Source organism: Pituophis catenifer, unplaced genomic scaffold, assembly GCF_029215685.1.
Source record: "Pituophis catenifer annectens isolate HBS135680 unplaced genomic scaffold, rPitCat1.0.hap2 SCAF_5, whole genome shotgun sequence".
Classification (NCBI taxonomy): Eukaryota; Metazoa; Chordata; class Lepidosauria; order Squamata; family Colubridae; genus Pituophis; species Pituophis catenifer.
Window position 1 is genome coordinate 25550739 of NW_027256885.1, and position 22088 is coordinate 25572826.

A 22088-nucleotide genomic window follows, 5' to 3' on the forward strand; every position below is an offset into this window, starting at 1 on the left:
TGCAATTTACCCCTTTCCAAAAGAAGAAGCTCTTTATAAGTAATCACTTCTGTTTTTTGCTCTATACTTATATTTTCTATTGCATGTCTGGGATTTGCCCATATGGGTATCTTATAATTTAAATTATATTGATACTTTTTCCAAACCCTCAACAACGCATTTCTAAGTATATGACCCTTAAACACTTTATCCACTTTTTTTTCATATAACAAATAAGCATGCCATCTATATAACAAATCATAACCTTCTATGTTTAACATTCTTTCTTCAGTTAAGTTAAACCAATCACTGATTTGCGATAAAGCTACTGCTTCATAATACAATCTTAAATTAGGCATTTTAAGACCTCCTCTCTCACGTATATCCTGTATAATTTTCAGTTTCACTCTTGGTTTCTTCCCAGCCCAAATGAAAGTATTAACCCCTTTCTGCCATTCCATGAGATTTCCATCTTTTTTAAGCACTGGTATCATTTGGAACAAAAATAAAAACCTAGGTAATACATTCATTTTTATTGCTGCTATCCTTCCCAGTAGTGATAATTGTAACTTTTTCCAATTTTCCATTTCTTTCTGTACTTTGCCAAAGAATTTCATAATTATTTTTAAACAATTTCGTGTTTGAGGCTGCAATATATACTCCTAGATACTTAACCTTTTTAACTACTCCAAACCCCGTTATTCTCCCCAAATCTTCTCTTTGAGTTATGGACATATTTTTAGTTATCATCTTTGTCTTGTGAAGATTTACTTTAAATCCAGATACTTTGCCATATTGACCTATTATGTCCAACATATAGGGAGCCGTTTCTATAGGTTGAGATAAAGTAAGAACCAGGTCATCTGCAAACGCTCTTAGTCTATAATCCTGCTGTCTAATTACAATTCCTTTTATTTTATCAGAATCACGTAACTTATTCAATAAAACTTCTAAAGTTAAAATAAACAACAATGGCGACAAGGGACAGCCCTGCCTCGTACCTTTCTCAATTTTAAACACATCTGTTAAACCTCCATTAATTATTATTTGTGCTGTTTGTTCCTGATATATTGCTCTAATTGAATGTATGAAATACTCCCCAAAATGCATTTTTTCTATTATTTTAAACAGGAATTGCCAGTTCAATTGATCAAATGCTTTCTCTGCATCCAAAAATATGAACGCTGCAGGGACCTGGTTATTTTTTTCCAAATATTCCAATAAGTTTATAATTTGTCTAACATTATATTTCATCTGCCTCCCTTTTATAAAACCTGATTGGTCATTGTGAATAACTTGTTGCATAACTGGCATTAATCTATTCGCTAATATCTTAGCAAAAATTTTATAATCCGTGTTCAAAAGTGAAATTGGCCTAAAGTTTTCGGGTTTGATACAGTTTTGATCTTCCTTCGGAATCAGTGAAACAAAAGCTGTTCTCCAAGAGGGTGGAACCCCTCCCCCAATTGAATTTTACAAAATAGAGCTCTAAGCGGCTCTACCATTTCAAGCTGTAAATTCTTATAATAAACAGCTGTTAATCCATCTGTTCCTGGAGCTTTCCCTGTTTTTAACTGCTTAATTGCCGCAACAATCTCCTCAGAAGTTATTGGTTGATTCAATCCTTCCCTCTGTTCCAACGTTAATTCCAAAATATTCCCTTCCTTTAAATATCTATCTATGTCTATACCTTGTATTGAGTCACTAGCATATAACTTTGTATAAAATTCCAAAAAAGCCTTTTTAATCATATTCTGTTGGTAAACTTCCTTACCTCTATATTCTATCTTACTAATGACTCGTGATTTCTGTTTTTTCCTCAACATGTAGGCCAACCACCTACCTAATTTATTGGAATTAGAAAATGTATTATGTTTAGCATATTGTAAACTAGTTGCCACCTGATCAGCCATTAACATATTAAATTGCCCTCGTAGTATATTTATTGTTTCTTTTACTTTCTTATCTCCTGGATTAGATATAAGTAATTGTTCTTTCTTTTTTATTTCTTCCTCTATCTCTTTACGCTTCTTTTCTTGTTTTAGTCTATATTTATTGTTCATATGTATTAAGATACCCCTGATATAAGCCTTGCTAGCATCCCAGACCATTTCCATAGGAGTACCCTTATTCATATTAATAACAAAAAATTATTTCATTTGTTTTTTAAGCTCTTTTACATTTTCTTCATATCTAAATAAGTTTTCATTTAACCTCCAAGACCTCCTTTCTCCCCTCTCCTGTTCAAATTCCACCCAAACCGGACTATGATCAGTTAAAGTTCTTGGACATATCTTCGTCTTCTTCACCCTGGAAATAAAATCATTTGTGGTTAATATAAAATCAATCCTGGAGAAGGATTGATGTCTATCAGAAAAAAAAAGTAAAATCTTTTTCCTCCAGGTTACGTTCTCTCCAAATATCTCTCAGTTCTATATCTTCCATCATATCAAAAAAAGATTTAGGTAATTTTGCATTCTAATAGTATATACTTTCTTTCAATTTCTTTTCAGATTTATTCTATCAGTATTATCATCATAATTGTACACTTATTCTTATTATCTTCTTTCTTTTCCCCCCTCCCATCCCCCTTTTTCATTTACTCTGGTGTCATCTGGGTTTCTATTTCTTTTTTATCCTCTCTCTCGTTTAACTTTCTATTATCTAAATCATTTATCTATCCTCTTATCTTCATATTTCTTTTCTAACCATATATAAAATCTTCCCCATGTCTTGAAATACACTGATTCCTCTTTATCTCTTATTCTTAGAGTTAATCTATTCATTTCCGCACAGTCTAAAATCTTTTTTATTACTTCACCTTCTGACGGAATTTTTTCTGTCTTCCAATTTTGTGCAAACACAATTCTTGCTGCTGTTATTATATGTATAGTTAAATACACATCTTCTTTACTATATCTCTCTGGGAGAATACCCAATAAAAAAACCTCTGCTTTTAATTCTATAGATTTATGTAATATTTCTTCTAACCATTTCTGTATTCTAGACCAATAATTTTTTGCTTCTAAACATGACCACCACATATGATAGTATGATCCCGGCAAATGCAAATATTTCCAACATTTGGCTGATTTATCCTTAAACATCTTTGCTAATCTTTCTGGTGGCATATGCCACCTATAAAAAATTTTATATAGATTTTCTTTATATGCAGTTGCCATTGTCAATTTATAATTCCTTTCCCATAGTTGTTGCCATTTCTTTAATTCTATTACATATCCAAAATTTTTCGCCCATGTTATCATTGTCTCTTTTACCTCTTCATCTTCCAATCTAATTTAAAACAAATAATTATACAGTCTTTTAATCATTTTTTCATCCTTTCCAATCATTATCTGATCCAACTCTGATTCCCCCAAATTAAAACCATATTGTTTCAAGTCTTTATCATATCTTGATTGTATCTGCAGCCATGTATACCAGTCAGTCTCAATCCCTTGTTTTTCTAAGTCTTTTTTCTGTTTTAATTCTCCCTTCTCTGTTAAAATGTCTTTATATCTTACAATCTTGTCCATGTTAATCATATTTGGATGTGTCAACGCTTCTATTGTTGAAAGCCACATTGGTACTTCCATATAATGTTTTTCTTTCACTCTTTCCCATACTACCAACAAGCCATTCCTTACAGAATGTCTCTGGAAATATCCGTGAATCCGATTTTTTCCATACCATAAGAAAGCATGCCATCCTAGTTGTAGGTCATGTCCTTCCAAAGTCAATAGTCTTGTATTTCTCAATAAGATCCATTCTTTAATCCAAGTTAACCTTGCCGCTTGATGATACAATTCCCAATTTGGTAGACCAAATCCTCCTCTAAACCTGGAGTCTTGAAGCAATTTAAGGTTAATTCTCGCTTTTTCCCCTTGCCATACATATTTCCACATCATTTTATTCAAACTTTCAAAGTATTTTTTTTCCAACTTGATCGGAATTGTTTGAAAAAGAAACAACAATCTTGGCAATACATTCATTTTGATTAACGCTATTCTCCCCATTAAAGATAATTGTAAATTTTTCCATTTTTCCAAATCTGTTTCAATTTGATTTCTTAATTTAGAATAGTTATCTTCCTTCACTGTAATACATCTTGAGGTTAATTGGATACCCAGATATTTCACTTTTTTCACTATTTGAATATCTAACTTCTCCATTAATTGCTTCTTTTGTTTTTCTCTCATATTTTTAACTATAATTTTTGTTTTATCTTTATTTATTTTCAGTCCAGCTACTTTTCCATATTCCTCTATTTGCTCAATTAACTTTGGACCCGTTTCTATTGGTTCTTCCATAATGAATACTAAATCATCCGCAAATGCTTGTATCTTATACTCTTCTTTTTTAATTCTCATCCCTTTTATTTCTTTGTCTTGTCTTATTTTTCTGTTTAAAATTTCTAGGGTCAGAATAAATAATAGTGGAGATAATGGACATCCTTGTCTGGTTCCTTTTCTTATATCTACTTTCTCTGTCATTTCACCATTTATTATTACTTTAGCCGTTTGGTCTTTATATATAGTCTTAATCATATTGATAAATCTGTCCCCAAAGTCCATCTTTTGTAATTGTAAAATCATGAATTGCCAATTCACATTATCAAATGCTTTCTGCGCATCTAAAAATAACAATGCCATTTGTTTCTCTGAATGTGCCTCATAATATTCCAATGTATCCAAAATCATTCTTATATTGTCTCTAATTTGTCTTTTAGGCAAAAAACCATTTTGGTCTGGGTGTATAAATTCATTTAACAGCCTCTTCAATCTTTCTGCCATAATTGATGCAAATATTTTATAATCTGCATTTAATAGTGAAATTGGTCTATAATTCTTTATTTATTGTAAATCTGTTTCTTCTTTTGGTATAAGAGTTATATATGCCTCCATCCATGAGTTTGGTGCCTTGGTTTCTATTAATAAATCATTACATACTTGTAACAATATATTACTTAGTACATCTTGCAACTTTTTATATATTTCTGCTGTGGTAGTCCATCTGGTCCTGGGGTTTTTCCATTCTTCTGCCTTTTAATTCCCTCCATCAATGCCATCATTGTTATTCTTTCTTTTAATGCTTTTTTAAATTGTTCTGGTATTTTAGGGATCATTACCTTTTCCAAATATTGTTCTGTCTTTTCTTCTGGTATCTGCTCTTGTTGATATAATTTCTTATAATATTTCTCAATTATCTTTTTCTTTTCCTCATTTTGGTAACATATCTTTCCCCCTTGATCTAATAATTGAGTTATCAGTTTCCTTTCTTTTTCCTTCTTCATCTTGTATGCCAGCCACCTTCCTGGTTTATTTGCATTTTCAAAAAAGTTTTGCTTTGATGCTTTTATTTTCCTTGCCAATTCTTCATTTTCTGTTAAATTCAATTTATGTCTCCCCAATTCCATTAGGTTTTTAGTTTTTTTGTCTTGTGGATTTTTTTGCAATTCCTTCTCTAACTTCTTATATTCCTGCTCCAACTTCTTTTGAGTTTGTCTGTCCTGTTTGTTTTTTTTCCTGCATATGTCATTGCCAAACCCCTTATATATGCTTTGCTAGTGTCCCATACATTTTGCAGTGATGCATCTTCTTTTCTATTTTCTTTGAAGAAAAAAGTCAATTCTTTTTCCATATATTGTGTAAAATCTTTCTCATTTAATAGGCTTTGATTTAAAGTCCATCTCATTCTTTTTCTATGTCCTTTCCATGTCATCATTATTGGATTGTGGTCTGCCCATATATTTGCTTCTATATCAATCTTGTCTATCTTGGATATTAAGTCTATGGACATCCACACCATATCTATTCTTGACCATGACATATGCCTGTTTGAGTAGAATGCATATTGTTTTTCCTTTAAATTTCTTTCCCTCCAAGCATCCTGTAAACTTAATTCATCTACCATTGTATAGAATGTTTTCGGGAGTGTCTTTCTTGGTTTTTTATTCACTTTTGTAGATTTATAATCTAACTCATTATCAACAATCGCATTAAAATCTCCAATTATGCAAATATCTTCATATTCATATTCTAATATTTTCCGGTGTAATTTTGCATAAAATTCTTCTTGATTTTCATTTGGAGCATATATACCCACAAGTAATATTTTTTTATAGTTCATTACAATTTCTACCATTAATACTCTTCCTTCCTCATCCTCATATTGTCAGCCTTGGAAGCGATATTAGTCCGGAAGCTTCAATGCTGCCGCCTCCTCATGTGTGGGAAAGTAGGAGGGGGGATTTAGGAGAGGGGAATTAGTAGACATAATAGCATTCTTCCTATCGGTCAAGGTCAGGGTGATCCAGCATCTGGAGGAGGAGTGGTCAGGGGCTGGGTCGAGGTGGAACGGACGTTGATTGGAGCATGTGATCGACTAGGGAGAAAAGGGATGGTTTTGGGAGCTTTGAATTACTGAAGGAAAGCCCGGGCTCTTCAGATTCGGGATTTCCCAGATGTGCCAGTTTACCTATTCTAGTAAAGAGAACTTTGGAAAATGCCTGCTTCCGCGTCTTTACTGGGAGTTGGGGGTTTTCTGGAACGCTGACACATATATTTGTTTGGATTGGATTGTCTGTTTGATGTAAAATGCTACTCTTCTTTTGCTTTGACCGGCCAAAGTTGTATACAACGTCCCTAGTTTTATTCGCTCCAAAAAAATTTTATGTTGCTTTCTAATATGCACTTCTTGTAAACATATAATTTCTAATTTTAACTTCTCTAATTTATTGAATATTTTTCTTCTATTTATTGCCGAGTTTAATCCATTTATATTCAATGATATTATTTTAATTTCTTTTTCCATTTCTTATTTATTTATTTGCTTTGTTGATCTAGTCATTCTTATCTCCCTTAGTTCCTTAACTTTTTTCGCCCTTGCTCCTTCTCTTAACGCTCTCTCTTCTTGTTCTTTCGTTGTCTCTCTTGGCTGTTCTTTCTTCTCCTCCTGTTGTTCATCCCTTTTTTCTTTCCTCAACCTTCCTTCTTCTTGGACATCTATGTATTGTTTATAAAATAACTCTGCTTTCTCTACTGAATCTAGTCTGTATCTTTGTTCTTCCCAGTTCACCAATATTCCTTCTGGAATCAACCATCTAAAATTTATTCCTCTCTTTATCAAACATTTTGTGAGAAATTGATATTCTTTTCTCAAATCTCTCACTCTTCTTGGAATTTGTTTCAGTGCCACTACTTCTCTCCCTTTATGCTTTATCGTCGTGTTTCTCATCAATTGCAATATCTCTGTTCTCAGTGTTTTCTTGGTGAATCTGACATGAATTTCTCTAGGTAGATTATGTCTCATCGCATATCTTGTGTGCACTCTGTATATCTCGTCGATTCCACTTAATATCCCTTCCTTACTTTCTTCCATTGCTTCTGCTAGTATCTCTGCAATTTTCTCTGCTAAATTTTCTCCCTTTTCTTCTTCAATGTTTTGTAATCTTAGATAAAAATCAGCTTTATCCATTTCCAGGGTTATAATTGTTTTTTCCTGATTTTTATCAGTAATTGTAAGTCTATAGTCCATCTCTTCAACTTTTTTCTCCGTTGCTTCTGCTTTTTCTTCCATTTGCTGCAATCGTTGTTCATTTTTCCCTATCATCTCTTTAACTATTTAACAAAGCAATTATTTGATCTGGACGCCCCACCACTGTGAGAGAGTGAAGGGGCTGCAGCTTTCTCATCTCCAACCATATTGCCATCTCTCGCCTCTATGACTATCGCTGACACCCAGAGTTCCCCTTTTCCACCTCATCACACTTGTATGGCTTATACCTCAGCGGATCTGCTTGCGCTGCGAGATGCCCCCCTCTCGCGGCGATGGCCTTCCACTTTATCGAAGGCCTACCTTAAGGACGGGCTTTGGAGCCCCGAGAGGTGGCATGTTTTAAAGCGGGGATTGAGGGGTTTTTTAATTAGGGCTTTTAATAATCTTTTAAGGGGAACTGGGAGGCCGACCAAAGGGGATGGGGGGGGTAATCCACCAAGGTCGGAGTCGAGCCCAGCACGGGGTAACGGTTTGGAGGGTGCAGGACAAGGGACTGGGGAGAGGACGGAGGGCTATCCTAATGAGGGATGTACCATCAGCACGGTGGTTGGGAGGGGCAGATATGGCAGGAGCAGGGGACCATATCATGTGTCGGGGGTGCGCACTCACTGTTTGAGAGCAATTGCGTGCCCTGGTCCCCAAGGCTCCTCTCGGATACTAGGTGGCTCAGATACTCAGGACCTGGGCCTCCAGCTGATGCTGTGCAACGCCAGGTCCGTGGTAAATAAGGCCTCCCTCATCCACGATCTTATTCAGGAGGGGGGAGCGGACCTGGAGGGTATTACGGAGTCCTGGTTGGGACCGGAGGGAGGGGTCCCTCTGGTCGAGATGTGCCCACCAGGCTTCAGAGTATTCCATCAGCCGAGGGCCCAGGGGAGTGGCGGGGGGGTGGCGGTTATTATTAAAGAAGGTCTTGGTCCGAGGGAGACCACTGTGCCACAGATTGCCGGATGTGAATCCCTCTTTGTGAGATGGGGTTCAGAATGGCTTGCTGCTTACGTACCTGGCTCCCTGCCACGTGGCAACGGCCCTGCCTGAGCTACTCGACGTGATAGCTATGGTGGCTATACCTAGATACCTAGTGGCGATAAAAGCGGCAAAGTTTAATTACTTTTCCGCTCTTATTGCGTCATCAGAGAATTGTCCGGCCGCCCTGTTTCGGGTGACCCGCTCGCTGCTTCATCCGGGAGCATGGGAGGACCCCCTGGAAGGCAGGGCCGAGGATTTCGGACAATATCTGCATGACAAAATCGCTCAGATCCAGGGGGATTTGGACTCTGACTGGGTAGATTCGGGCAGGGTGACGAGGAATAGTCTTGAGAATGTTATCTGGGAAGAGTTTGACTCTGTGAACCCTGATGACGTGGACAGGATTCTGGAGAGACTTAGTGCAGCCACATGTTTACTGGACCCGTGTCCCTCCTGGTTAGTACTGGCTTCCCGGGAGGTTACACGAGGCTGGCTCCAGGGAATTATTAACGCTTTGCTGAGTGAGGGTTACTTCCCCACAGCCTTGAAAGAGGCGGTGGTGAGGCCTCTCCTCAAGAAGCCTTCCCTGGATCTGGCAGTATTAGCCAACTATCGTCCTGTCTCCAACCTTCGCTTTGTGGCGAAGGTTGTTGAGAGTGTGGTCGCACGACAGTTTCCGCAGTACCTGGAGGAAACGTCTTATCTAGATCCATTCCAGTCGGGTTTCAGGCCCGGACACAGCACGGAAACGGCATTGGTCGCGTTGGTAGATGATCTCTGGAGGGCTCGGGACAGAGGTTGCTCCTCCGTTCTGGCCCTGTTAGACCTCTCAGCGGCTTTTGATACCATCGACCATGGTATCATGCTGCACCGGTTGGAAGAGTTGGGGATGGGGGCACCGTGTTACGGTGGTTCTCCTCCTTTCTCTCAGACTGGTCGCAGTTTGTGTTGGCAGGGGGGCAGAGGTCGACCTTGAGGCCTCTCATATGTGGAGTGCCTCAGGGGTCGGTCCTCTCGCCCCTTCTGTTCAACATTTATGTGAAGCCGCTGGGTGAGATCATCCATGGCTTTGGGGTGAAGTACCATCAGTACGCTGATGACACCCAGCTGTACATCTCCACCCCAGGCCACCCCAACGATGCCCTTGAAGTGATGTCCCGGTGCCTGGAGGCTGTGCGGATCTGGATGGGGAGAAACAGGCTCAAGCTCAACCCTTCCAAGACTGAGTGGCTGTGGTTCCCGGCATCCTGATATAGTCAGTTGACTCCATCCCTGATTATTGGGGGTGAGTCTTTGGCCCCCTCGGAGAGGGCGCGCAATCTGGGAGTCCTCCTGGATACGCAGCTGTCCTTGGAGGAACATCTGACGGCTGTAGCCAGAGGGACTTTTTGTCAGGTTCGCCTGATCCGCCAGTTGCGGCTCTTTCTTGATTGGGATTCCCTGTGCACAGTCATTCACGCCCTCGTCACCTCTCTCCTGGACTACTGCAACGCTCTCTACATGGGGCTCCCCTTGAAGGGCACCCGGAGGCTCCAACTGGTCCAGAATGCGGCCGCGTGTGTACTTACGGGAGCTGCATGGCGCTCCCATACAACACCTGCGTGAGCTGCACTGGCTCCTGGTGGTCTTCCGGGTGCGCTTCAAGGTGTTGGTTATCACCTTTAAAGCGCTCCATGGCATAGGACCTAGATATCTTCGAGACCGCCTGCTGCTACCGGCGGCCTCCCATCGACCTGTGCGCTCCCACAGAGAGGGCCTCCTTGGGGTGCCATCAGCCAACCAATGTAGGCTGGTGACCCCCCAGGGGGAGGGCCTTCTCTGTGGGGGCACCTACCCTCTGGAACCAGCTGCCCCCAGAGATAAGGAGAATCCAAGACCTCGGTGCCTTCCGCCGTGCCCTTAAAACTTTCTTTTTTCAGCGAGTCGGGCTGGCCTAACACTTTTTTTAAATGTTCTTAATTTTTTTTGTCATTGCTTTTAATTATGGGGCCAATAGTCTGTAGCATATTTTTTAATTCTATGTTTATTTTCTCTTGCTGTGGTGTGGGTTCTGTTGTTTTTTGCCCAATAGTACCAGATGCTGCAGATATATTTTTTTTATTGAAAAGTTTTACAGAAAAAAAAGAATTTTTCCCCCCAATATTCCCCCCACCCTTTCCCTCCCCTCATCCCACCCTCCCCCCAGACTTCCCAGAGCAAAATACAAGGTATTTCAGTTAACAATCATAAGTTAAATTAACCTACCTATCCTCAAACTACTAACTCCCCCCCGAAACCTTAACTCCACTATAGATAACATAATACTTCTAATACTTAACGTTCATTCATAAGCTATTTGATATTTTCTTGTCTGATACTTATTTTGAATATAATCAATCCATCTTCTCCATTCCGATACGTATCTTTCTTGTGTATAGTCCTTCAAATACGCTGAGATTTTTGCCATTTCTGCTAAGTTCGTTACTTTCAGTATCCACTCTTCAATAGTAGGCAAAGAGTCCTTCTTCCAGTATTGCGCTACCAACAGCCTAGCTGCTGATATTAAGTTCAAAATCAATTTAGTCTCTAATACTGTACAATCCGTCGTTATACCCAGTAGAAACAATTGAGGAGTAAATTTCAACCTTCTTTTCAAAATGTTCTGCATCACCCACCAAATTTTTATCCAAAATGCCTTGATTTTCTTACAGGTCCACCATATATGATAATAGGTTGCATCATCACATTCACATCTCCAACATTTAGCTTGCAAATTCGAGTACATACATGATAATTTTTTAGGATCTAAGTGCCATCTATAAAACATTTTATAAAAATTCTCTCTCAAATTTTGTGCTTGCATAAATTTAACATTTCTGACCCAAATCTTTTCCCACGTTTCCATCATCACTGGTTCCTGAAAGTTTTGTGCCCATTTTATCATACAATCCTTAACCAATTCCGTTTCTGAATCTATTTCCAATAAAACATTATACAACCTTTTAATATGCATCTGACTTTGATCTCTAATCTGTTTCACCAGATTTTCCTCATTTTGCATAAGACCAATTTTTTGATCTTCCCTCCATCTAGCTTGAAGCTGACCGTACTGAAACCAAGTATAAATTATCCCTTCTTCTTTTAATTCATCTAAAGATTTCAGTTGCAGCTTACCCCTTTCCAAAAGAAGAAGCTCTTTATAAGTAATCACCTCTGTTTTTTGCTCTATACTTATATTTTCTATTGCATGTCTGGGATTTGCCCATATGGGTATCTTATAATTTAAATTATATTGATACTTTTTCCAAACCCTCAACAACGCATTTCTAAGTATATGAGCCTTAAACACTTTATCCACTTTTTTTTCATATAACAGATAAGCATGCCATCCATATAACAAATCATAACCTTCTATGTTTAACATTCTTTCTTCAGTTAAGTTAAACCAGTCGCTAATTTGTGATAAAGCAGCTGCTTCATAGTACAATCTTAAATTAGGCATTTTAAGACCTCCTCTCTCACATATATCCTGTATAATTTTCAGTTTCACTCTTGGTTTCTTCCCACCCCAGATGAAAGTATTAACCCCTTTCTGCCATTCCATGAGATTTCCATCTTTCTTAAGCACTGGTATCATTTGAAACAAAAATAAAAACCTAGGTAATACATTCATTTTTATTGCTGCTATCCTTCCCAGTAATGATAGTTGTAGCTTTTTCCAATTTTCCATTTCTTTCTGTACTTTTTGCCAAAGAACTTCATAATTGTTCTTAAACAATTTCGTGTTTGAGGCTGCAATATATACTCCTAGATACTTAACCTTTTTAACTATTTCAAACCCCGTTATTCCCCCTAAGTCTTCTCTTTGAGTTATGGACATATTTTTAATTATCATCTTTGTCTTATGTAGATTTACTTTAAATCCAGATACTTTACCATATTGACCTATTATGTCCAACATATAGGGAGCCACTTCTATAGGTTGAGATAAAGTAACAACCAGGTCATCTGCAAACGCTCTTAATCTATAATCCTGCTGTCTAATTACAATTCCTTTTATTTTATCAGAGTCACGTAATTTATTCAACAAAACTTCTAAAGTTAAAATAAACAACAATGGCGACAAAGGACAACCCTGCCTTGTACCTTTCTCAATTTTAAAAACATCTGTTAAACCTCCATTAACTATTATTTATGCTATTTGTTCCTGATATATTGCTCTAATTGAGTGTATAAAATACTCCCCAAAATGCATTTTTTCTATTATCTTAAACAGAAATTGCCAATTCAATCGATCAAATGCTTTCTCTGCATCCAAAAATATGAACGCTGCAGGGACCTGGTTGTTTTTTTCCAAATATTCCAATAAATTTATAATTTGTCTAACATTATATTTCATTTGCCTCCCTTTTATAAAACCTGATTGGTCATTGTGAATAACTTGTTGCATAACTGGCATTAATCTATTCGCTAATATCTTAGCAAAAACTTTATAATCAGTGTTCAAGAGTGAAATTGGCCTAAAATTTTCAGGTTTAGTACAATTTTGATCTTCCTTCGGGATCAGTGAAACAAAAGCTGTTCTCCAAGAGGGTGGAACTCCTCCCCCTAATTGAATTTTACAAAATAGAACTCGAAGCGGTTCTACCATTTCAAGCTGTAAATTCTTATAATAAACAGCTGTTAATCCATCTGTTCCCGGAGCTTTCCCTGTTTTTAACTGCTTAATTGCAGCAATGATCTCCTCAGAAGTTATTGGTTGATTCAGTCCTTCCCTCTGTTCTAACATTAATTCAGGAATATTCCCTTCCTTTAAGTATCTATCTATATCTATACCTTGTATTGAGTCACTAGCATATAACTTTGTATAAAATTCTAGAAAAACCTTTTTAATCATATTCTGTTGGTAAACTTCCTTACCTCTAAATTCTATCTTACCAATGACTCGTGATTTCTGTTTTCTCCTCAACATGTAGGCCAACCACCTACCTGGTTTATTGGCATTACAAAATGTATTACGTTTAGCATATTGTAAACTAGTTGCCACCTGATCAGCCATTAACATATTAAATTGCCCTCGTAATATATTTATTGTTTCTTTGACCTTCTTATCTCCTGGATTAAGTATAAGTAATTGTTCTTTCTTTTTTATTTCTTCCTCTATCTCTTTCCGCTTCTTTTGTTGTTTTAGTCTATGTTTATTATTCATATGTATTAACGAACCCCTCATATAAGCCTTACTAGCATCCCAAACCATTTCCATAGAGGTACCCTTGTTCATATTAATAGCAAAAAATTCTTTCATTTGTTTTTTAAGCTCTTTCACATTTTCTTCATATCTAAATAAATTTTCATTTAACCTCCAAGACCTCCTTTCTCCCTTCTCCTGTTCAAATTCCACCCAAACCGGACTATGATCAGTTAGAGTTCTTGGACATATCTTCGTCTTCTTCACCCTGGAAATAAAATCATTTGTGGTTAGTATAAAATCAATCCTGGAGAAGGATTGATGTCTATCAGAAAAAAAAGTAAAGTCTCTTTCCTCCACGTTGCGTTCTCTCCAAATATCTCTCAGTTCTATATCTTCCATCATATCAAAAAAAGATTTAGGTAATTTTGCATGTATTGAAATCTTTGATAAACTTTTTTTATCTTTCTGCGTGTCTATTACTCCATTCCAGTCACCCATTAATATAAAAGATTTATAATCCCATTGTATTATTTTAGTATGTAAAAATTTATAAAACTTGTCTTGTTGCTGATTAGGGGCATATATTCCAATTAAAAGCATTTTTCCAGTCTGTGTTAATAATTCAATTGTAATATATCTTCCTTGATCATCTGCCTCAATTAAATTAGCTGATAATCCTTTCCTTACATATATGCCTAGCCCATTTTTCTTCTCTGGCGCTGATGCCACAAAGTGTGTACCTAATCTTGAATTTATCAAATATTTTTGGTCTAATAATCTAATATGTGCTGCAGATATTGATGGTGATGATGAATGTTGTGTTGTTTTCTTCATCTTGTTGTTGTTGTTTTTTTCAAATCTTACTGCCCAGTTTATAATCCAAATATTCAATTTCTTCAAATTCAAACTGCCCACTCAGACTCTTCAGGTTCTTGCTACCTTAATCCACATAGATTTAATCCATATAGGATAAAAAATGTAGACTGTAGACTCTAACTGAAAAAACAACACCAAAAACAATGAAAAATCAAAACAGCCAAAGAAGGCAAAAGAAAAAGAAGGAAAAAGAAAAGCAAAAGAGAAAAAAGATTTTTCAAATTTTACTACCCAGTTTTATAATCCAAATACTCAATTTCTTTAAATTCAAAATGCCCAATCAGATTCTTCAGGTTCTTGATACCCTACTCCATGTAGATTTAATCCATAAACTATACAAAAAGCCAAGAACAATCAAACAGCCCAAAAGGGCAAAAATGAAGAGAAAAAAATTAAAATTAAAAAGATGGGGGGGGGGAAGAAGATAGAACCAGATCAGCGCAAAAAAAGAAATAAAAATTCACTAGTCCAAAACTCAGGTATTTGCCCAAAATATCCAAGCAGGCGATAAAAAGATGAAAAAAAATGTATCCAGAATTCATAGCCCTATCAAATGAAAGGAAACAACAAACAGCTTTCCTTCTTCTTTTTTTCTTCTATATCTTCCCCCTTCTATTACAAAGTCCCTAGACCACTTCTTATCAAAATCCTCTTGCCAGTTTCCAAAACATCCCAAGGTCACTCCCATCTTGTCTTTTCCTTTGTCCAATTTATCTCTTTAGTTTCCTCTGCAATCCAAAATAGTCTTAAAGAAAAAATAAACCCCCAGCTTCAAAACTCCAAACTCTGATTTGCAAATTACAGTACTTTAGCCAAAAATGCCTCTTTTACCAATCTGCTTTCAGTTTATTAAATTGCTTTTTCAGCTTTTGTTAATTAGCTTTTATTAATGGCTTCCGCTTCTTTGCCACTGTTTCGGAAGTGGGCAGGTAGCCTTTTTCCACTCCCTCCCCTCTCTCTTTGCCAATTTTCTTGAGTAAATAGTTTTAAAAGTTCAGGAGTTAAATATATAGAGGAATCTTGTTTGCAAGACCACCATCTTACCCAGATAATCGCCTTCTTCTTTTTCCTTTATCTTGCGTGTGACCGCCTGGCTTTTGGCAGCTCCTAATGGCTGCCTTCCCACACTGCTAGGTCGAGGTCTGATGCAGACACTACAGAGAATTTGCGGCTTCTCTGTTCATGCCTGCCTGTGCCTTCGTTCTTCACTGTTCCTCCAGAACAGCTATGATCCTGAGGATCCCTTAAAGCAGCTGAGATATCAGCATTTTCCAGGAGCCCCCAGAATTTGCTGTATCGCCACTGGCCCTAGCCACACCCCTCCTAATCTAATATTTTCCTAATCAACTTCTCATCAATGGGAATCTCTTCACTTTTCCAATGTTGAGCAAATACAATTCTAGCTGCGGTTCTCTTTATTATAAATTTCAGGTAAAATTCCTAGCAGAAATATTTCTGGTTTCAACTCGATACGTCGTTGTATCATCTCTTCCAACCATATCTTAATTTTTGTCCAATAGTTCTTTGCTTCTCCACATGTCCACCACATATGATAGTAAGATCCAGGTATTTGGTGGCACTTCCAACATTTAGCTGATTTATCTTTAAACATCTTTGCCAACCTCGCCAGTGCAAGATGCTATCTGTAAAACATCTTATACAAATTCTCTTTATATGCAGTTGACATCGTTAATTTATAATTCCTGTCCCACAATTTCTGCCATTTATCTAGTTCTATCGTATAACCAAAGTTTTTCGCCCATGCTATCATTGTCTCTTTTACTTGTTCCTCTTCCAATTTTATACCCAGTAAGTAACTATACAGTTTCTTTATTAACCTTTCTTCTGTTAGATTTTATCTAACTCCGTTAATTCTCTATAAAAACCCTGTAATTTAGCATCTTTCTCATATCTAGACTGTATCTGTACTTGTGAATACCACGTTATATCGATCCCTGCTCACTCATTTCTTCTTTCGTTTTAACTTCCCCTTCTTCATTCAAAATATCTTTATATCTGACAATATTTCCCATATTAATAATATTTGGGTGAATCAATGCTTCCATTGTTGAAAGCCAAACTGGTATCCTCAAATAGTGTTGTTCTTTAGTTTTCTCCCACACCAACATGAGTGCATTCCTTATATAATGTCTCTGAAAATATCCATGTATCTCATTTTTCTCATACCATAGGAATTCGTGCCACCCCAATTGTAAATCATGTCCTTCCAAAGTCATTGACTTTGAAACTGGAACTTTTGTTGTTAATCAGTTCAGTTTTTAAGCAAGATATCACATGATCTCAATTCGCAACCTTCCCTGCTGGCTTCCCCATTGACTTTTCTTGTTGGAAGCTGTCTGGGAAGGTTGCAAATGGTGATCATGTGACCCTGGAATGCTGCAACCATCATAAGGGTGAGCCAGTTGCCAAGTGTCCTGGTTGCGAGCATGTGACTACAGGGATGTTATGACAATTCATAAGTGCAAAGAACTAGTTGTAATTTGCTTTTCCCCCCCAATGCTGTCGTAACTTGGAATAGTTGTTAAATGAATGGTCGTAAGTTGAGGAATACCTGTAAGTGAGAAACAGGTTGTTTTGTGAGACTTTTGGGGTGACTTGCCTTTCTCCCTCCTGCAGATATCACGACTGAGCTGGCATACCTGACAAAGGAGTTGAAAACGGACCCTTGTGTGGCACATGCTCTTGCCTTACGAGCTGCCTGGGCCCTCTCCAATTACCACCGTTTCTTCTGCCTGTACCACCAGGCCCCTTGCATGTCCGGCTACCTCATTGACAAGTTTGCTGAACGAGAGAGGAAAACGGCCCTCAAAGCCATGATCAAAACGTATGTGGAGCTGAACCAGTCCTCGGGTTGAAATGGGAGGGGAATGCCTCACACCTGCACACTTCCCTCCCGCTCCACCTTTGTTGCAATGTCTGGCAAAGGGGCAGATTAGTATCCAGTAGTAACAAGTGCGTCAAATGAGGTACTCTTTTCAGCAACTTCAAGGAAGGTGTCTATGGCCATGGCAGGTAAGTATGGTAATTGCAGTCTAGTAAGGCAAGCATTTAGGGTGTTTAATTGTAAACTGGCTTGGCTGTCCCGCTTGACCAGGTGACAGGTTCACTAGAACTTTCTTGATTCGCTTAGATAGAAAACAAATTCTTTTGCAGAAATCTTTGACTCTGAAATGTGGATCTAGAAGTCATGTTCCTTTGAGACATGGTTGTAGTTTTATTTTGGGTACCTGACGATAAGTGGTTTAGGGGCTGAGCTAGAACCTGGGAGATTGTGAGTTCTAGTCCTTCTTTAGGCATGGCAGGTGATTGGAAAGTCTCTCAGCCCATGTCCCCTCACAGGATTGTGCTTGTGGGGAAAATAGGAGGCGAGAGCATTGCATACGCTGGCTTGAATTTCACAAATAAAGGTGAGATATAAATCAAATAGTAAAATAAGCCATTAGACAAAGCAAAGCCAAACTGAAAATACGGGGTTGTGGGAAGAATCAGAGAAGACCACAGATTGCCTTCGTGGTTTACGTTTTGCTCTTATCTTTTATTTTATACCTGAAAGGACAGACTCGGTCTACCAGAAACAGGCATTCTCAATAGATGTCCTTATGCTTTGAATATTCATCCTGGTTCTCTCGCACTCTTCAGTTAGGAGGCAATCTCTCCATTTGTAGCTCTCCTTTCTGGCCTTTTCCCTTCCCACATTTTGGGCAGATAAAATAGGGAGACAGCGAGGTGAGGTACTGTACCGATGCTTGGCCCTGCTGTAGAGATCACACACACACACACACACACACACACACACACACACACACACACACACACACACCGGTGGTTGGATCAAGGTAGCCTCAGTGTAGAAAGGAATTCTAGTATGGGAGCAAGAAGTGGCCAGGACATAGGAGCAAATGTTTGGTGAATGATAAAAAGATAAATCTATTATTTTGTATGCTTGTCTCTGGTAGTGAATAGTTAGTGACCAGGGAGGCAGGAAGAATTGAGTTTGCTCTAAATAATAATTTAAGTGTTAGTTGCTCAGGTAGTATGCTTCTGCACACATGTAACATTCTCTGTCCTGCTTCTTTCCAAAAAAATAGTTCTGGTCACTAAGAAGAATGCCATAGAAAGTTATTCTGGTATAGAGTTATTTCTCTACTATGGGAGGCACAACTTTATTTTTTAGAATGCTGTCCTTATCGATGTGAAGAGACATCATTTCCTTTTTCTGAGTCCCAAGTCTCCTGCTCTCCAATGATGCGCAAGAGTCATGACTAACCCCTTACAGCATTTTCTTTTGGTTTGGCTAATCAGTTACAAAAAAAAGAGCACGTCACACTGATGTAGTACGCTAGCCTACAGTAGTAATACTACTATTACTGATCAGCAAACACACTAAGAAAATGAATCTTACCAAACTATCTTTTGGAAATGATCTCTACTAGAGATTGCATGAAAAAAAGATATCAGCTTCCATTCTCAAGCATCCCAATCTGTTCATCTTGAGTTGTTCTAAGGAGTACTTTTTCTTTTTTCCTTGATCCATGTTTCAGAAGCACTTAAAAGGTAGAAGGCAGTTTAACTCAATATTTGTCATTTTTGTGATGGTGGCGATGGTGATACTCAAAGCCTCTTTGAGTAGTTCCATTTCTCCCCTTTTCAACACAAGGAAACTCCTAAACTCTACCAGAAGTCTGTCTGGTCCAGCACTTTTCCCTCAGTGACCAACCAATATCTGTAGCAAGCCCACAAGCAGCATATATTATATGCAGGACCATCCTTCAGTAGGTATGTCCTCAGTGCTGAACTTCTGAGGTCAGTTGAAATACTGGAATGAAAAATTTGAAAGATGAGTTGACTTCATTTCCACCTATTGCCAAGGTAACTAAAGGTAAAGAGCCAGCCATCAGCAGGATGCTGCTTGTCATAGTTTCTCATGTGCTGTCCTTTCCCATTCACCAGTTTCTCTTTTTATTTCCCTCAGTTTCCGCCCGGTGCTTCCGATCTCCTACGTTGTGTCAGAGCTGGCCTTCGAGAGCGAGGAGGAGTGCCAAGCTTTCCTTGCAGCTCTGTCCCTTGTGTACACTAGTCCCGACGCCACCAAGATTGACTGCAAGCAGAGCTTGGCGGTCCTGGCCAATTTCTGAAAGCAGGAAAAAAACTCCACTGCCCTGTTCTAGCCTGTTTTAACATGTACATGTATAGAGAGATATATGTCTGTGTTTGTGTGTGTATATATATAAAATCAGATACAGTTGGCTGCTGTGGGCAAGCTGCCACTTCACCCGCTGTCCACAACGCACTTGGATAGAAGAGGGTAAGATCCACGGACATCAGATGGCAACTGAGATCACCAGAAGCAGAAGAGCAGGAGTCTTGGGGTTTGCCAGCAACAGGAAAAGGAGGTTTCAGGGAAGAATAGTTTAGCACCATTTACAATCATCTGTTCCTCCCCCCCTTCCTCTCATGTCAAGATCCATGAGTTGCTAGAGCCCCCCTCTCTCTTCCCCCATAGTCCAAAATTGCCAAGATAAAAAGTTGGAAATCTGTGGATTAATTGTGGGAGATGATGGAAATTGCCACCTTGTGTGTTACCATCTCTTCATTGTCATAAGGATTCAGGAAGCTAGAAGTTTTTCCCCCTAAGCCACAGAACAATCCCTCTTAATTAATTTTTAATTATTATTTTTTGGTAAAAGTCTCACCAGGCACTGTTTTATTCCACTTGACAGATCTGAAAAAGGCACCAATACATGAGTGCATATGGCTCTATATGAATATATGTGAAATATGGTTTTGTACAGAAGCTACCAGTTGTAAATAATACTAGGCAAATTTTTTGTTTCTTAAGAGAAAAAAATCCATGTTTTTCTACTTTTATAATGATGAATTTAACAGATGGTTCCCTCTAAAGATGAAAAATTCAAGTTTTGTGTGCACATTTTGTGTTCTTTATTATGCTCCTCAAAAACTAACACTGTCTCAGTTTTTTCCTCTTCCGAGCTACGGTCTGGCTATGAAACAGCTTGAGAGATACCACCTCTCCAGTCAAACACAAAAACAGCCCGAGGGGGAAAGAGCAAAGCAAAATCTGTCTTCACATATTTCCTACCAGTTCAAAGACTTTTTTCCTACGCAAAGAAGAATGTGAGAGACTTCTTTGTTATACAAAACATTGCAAGGATGTGGCCACGACAAATGAAGCAAATCCAGTGAAGGCCCGGTTTTGCAGCTGTGAAATCAGATCAACAAACAATCTTCACAATCTCCTCTTCTATTGTGTTCTGGAGTTGTCATGCTAAGTTTTTTTAATTTATTTTTTCTCCCTCTGTCCTCAGTTCTTTACAGGTAAACTTGAAAATGCACCACCCATTTTCACTTTTCTCTTGTCACATTGTTTCAATTTTGTTTTTCAAGTTTTGAAAGATTGTCCAATAATTTTTTCTGTTGTTTTCTTTCTCCCACCCTCTCCCCCACTCTTAGTCTCTTTAGCTTCTCATAATCCCTTCTTCCTCTCTGTTCTCCTTTGCTCTAACACCTCTTTTTGTTTTTGAACATGTGTAATTTTGGGATATTTTGGCTTGGGCTGGATTTTTCAAAGATTCCTTTTTCCTTTTCAGAAACCTGAGTTTTCTCCCATTTCATTAAAGTCCGTTTTTTAAAACAGCACCATCTGCTTCAGTGTGGTGGTGTTCAAAACCTAGCAGAGGTCAGGGGCAGCAGTGACGCGCAACTAACTTTTCTGTCAGTGCAATCTAATATTCTAAAGCACGGGTTTCAAACTCAATTTCATTGAGGGCCACATCAGGGTTGTGTTTGACCTCGGAGGGCCAGGGTGGGCATGGCCATGGTAGCCGTTTGACACAGGCTCAAGATGCATTTTTTCCCATTTGCATTCAAAACAGCTATTCCAGACAAAGGGAGATTTACTTTTTGGCACAAATAGTCTCAATTCCATAATGTAGAGATTAAAGACCTGTAGAGTCCCCAGCTGCTATGGGGCTTGACTCTTGTATAGGAGCAGATCTGAATATGTGCATAATATTGTCAGAACAGAGATGTTCAAAAGCCTAATGTGAGTTAAGACAACCTAAACAGCATCCAGGGTATTATATTTATACTTAACTGCGTTGAATGATAAATTAACATTTAGAACCTTAAAATACTTTTAAACAAAACAATTAATTTCTCTCTAATTCATCCATATCTCCTTTTTTGTCTTCTTCATGTATTAATCCGTCTGCCTTATTCATGGCATGTCTCCATCCCCAAATAACAAAATTGTACACTCTTTGTTATTGCTTGGGCAATATCAACTCAGGTTTCCCTTTTCCCTGTTGAATTTGTCCTTTGAAATATTAACTAACTCTGTGTAGAATACTTTAGCTGACCCGCCCATTTTTCATTTTTAATAGAGTTCTTTGAAAACATTAAAATTTTATTCCAGATATCCATTGTAAAGAGGAACACTGTACAACACAACAAAATCATCACAATATATTGCTAAATGTCTAGAAAGATTCAGAAA

The 22088-nt window shown here is 38.1% G+C and overlaps 1 protein-coding gene across 1 annotated transcript in view; it reads left to right on the top strand.

The window, feature by feature from the left end:
• LENG8 (leukocyte receptor cluster member 8) overlaps positions 1 to 20726 on the top strand; it is a 113032-nt gene extending 92306 nt beyond the window's left edge. Inside the window, exons 14-15 of the mRNA XM_070944409.1 lie at positions 17189 to 17396; positions 19545 to 20726. Of these exons, the coding sequence (XP_070800510.1) occupies positions 17189 to 17396; positions 19545 to 19707 (371 nt within the window). The 3' untranslated portion in view covers positions 19708 to 20726. The remainder of the gene's footprint in view (positions 1 to 17188; positions 17397 to 19544) is intronic.
• Positions 20727 to 22088: the final 1362 nt, after the last annotated feature.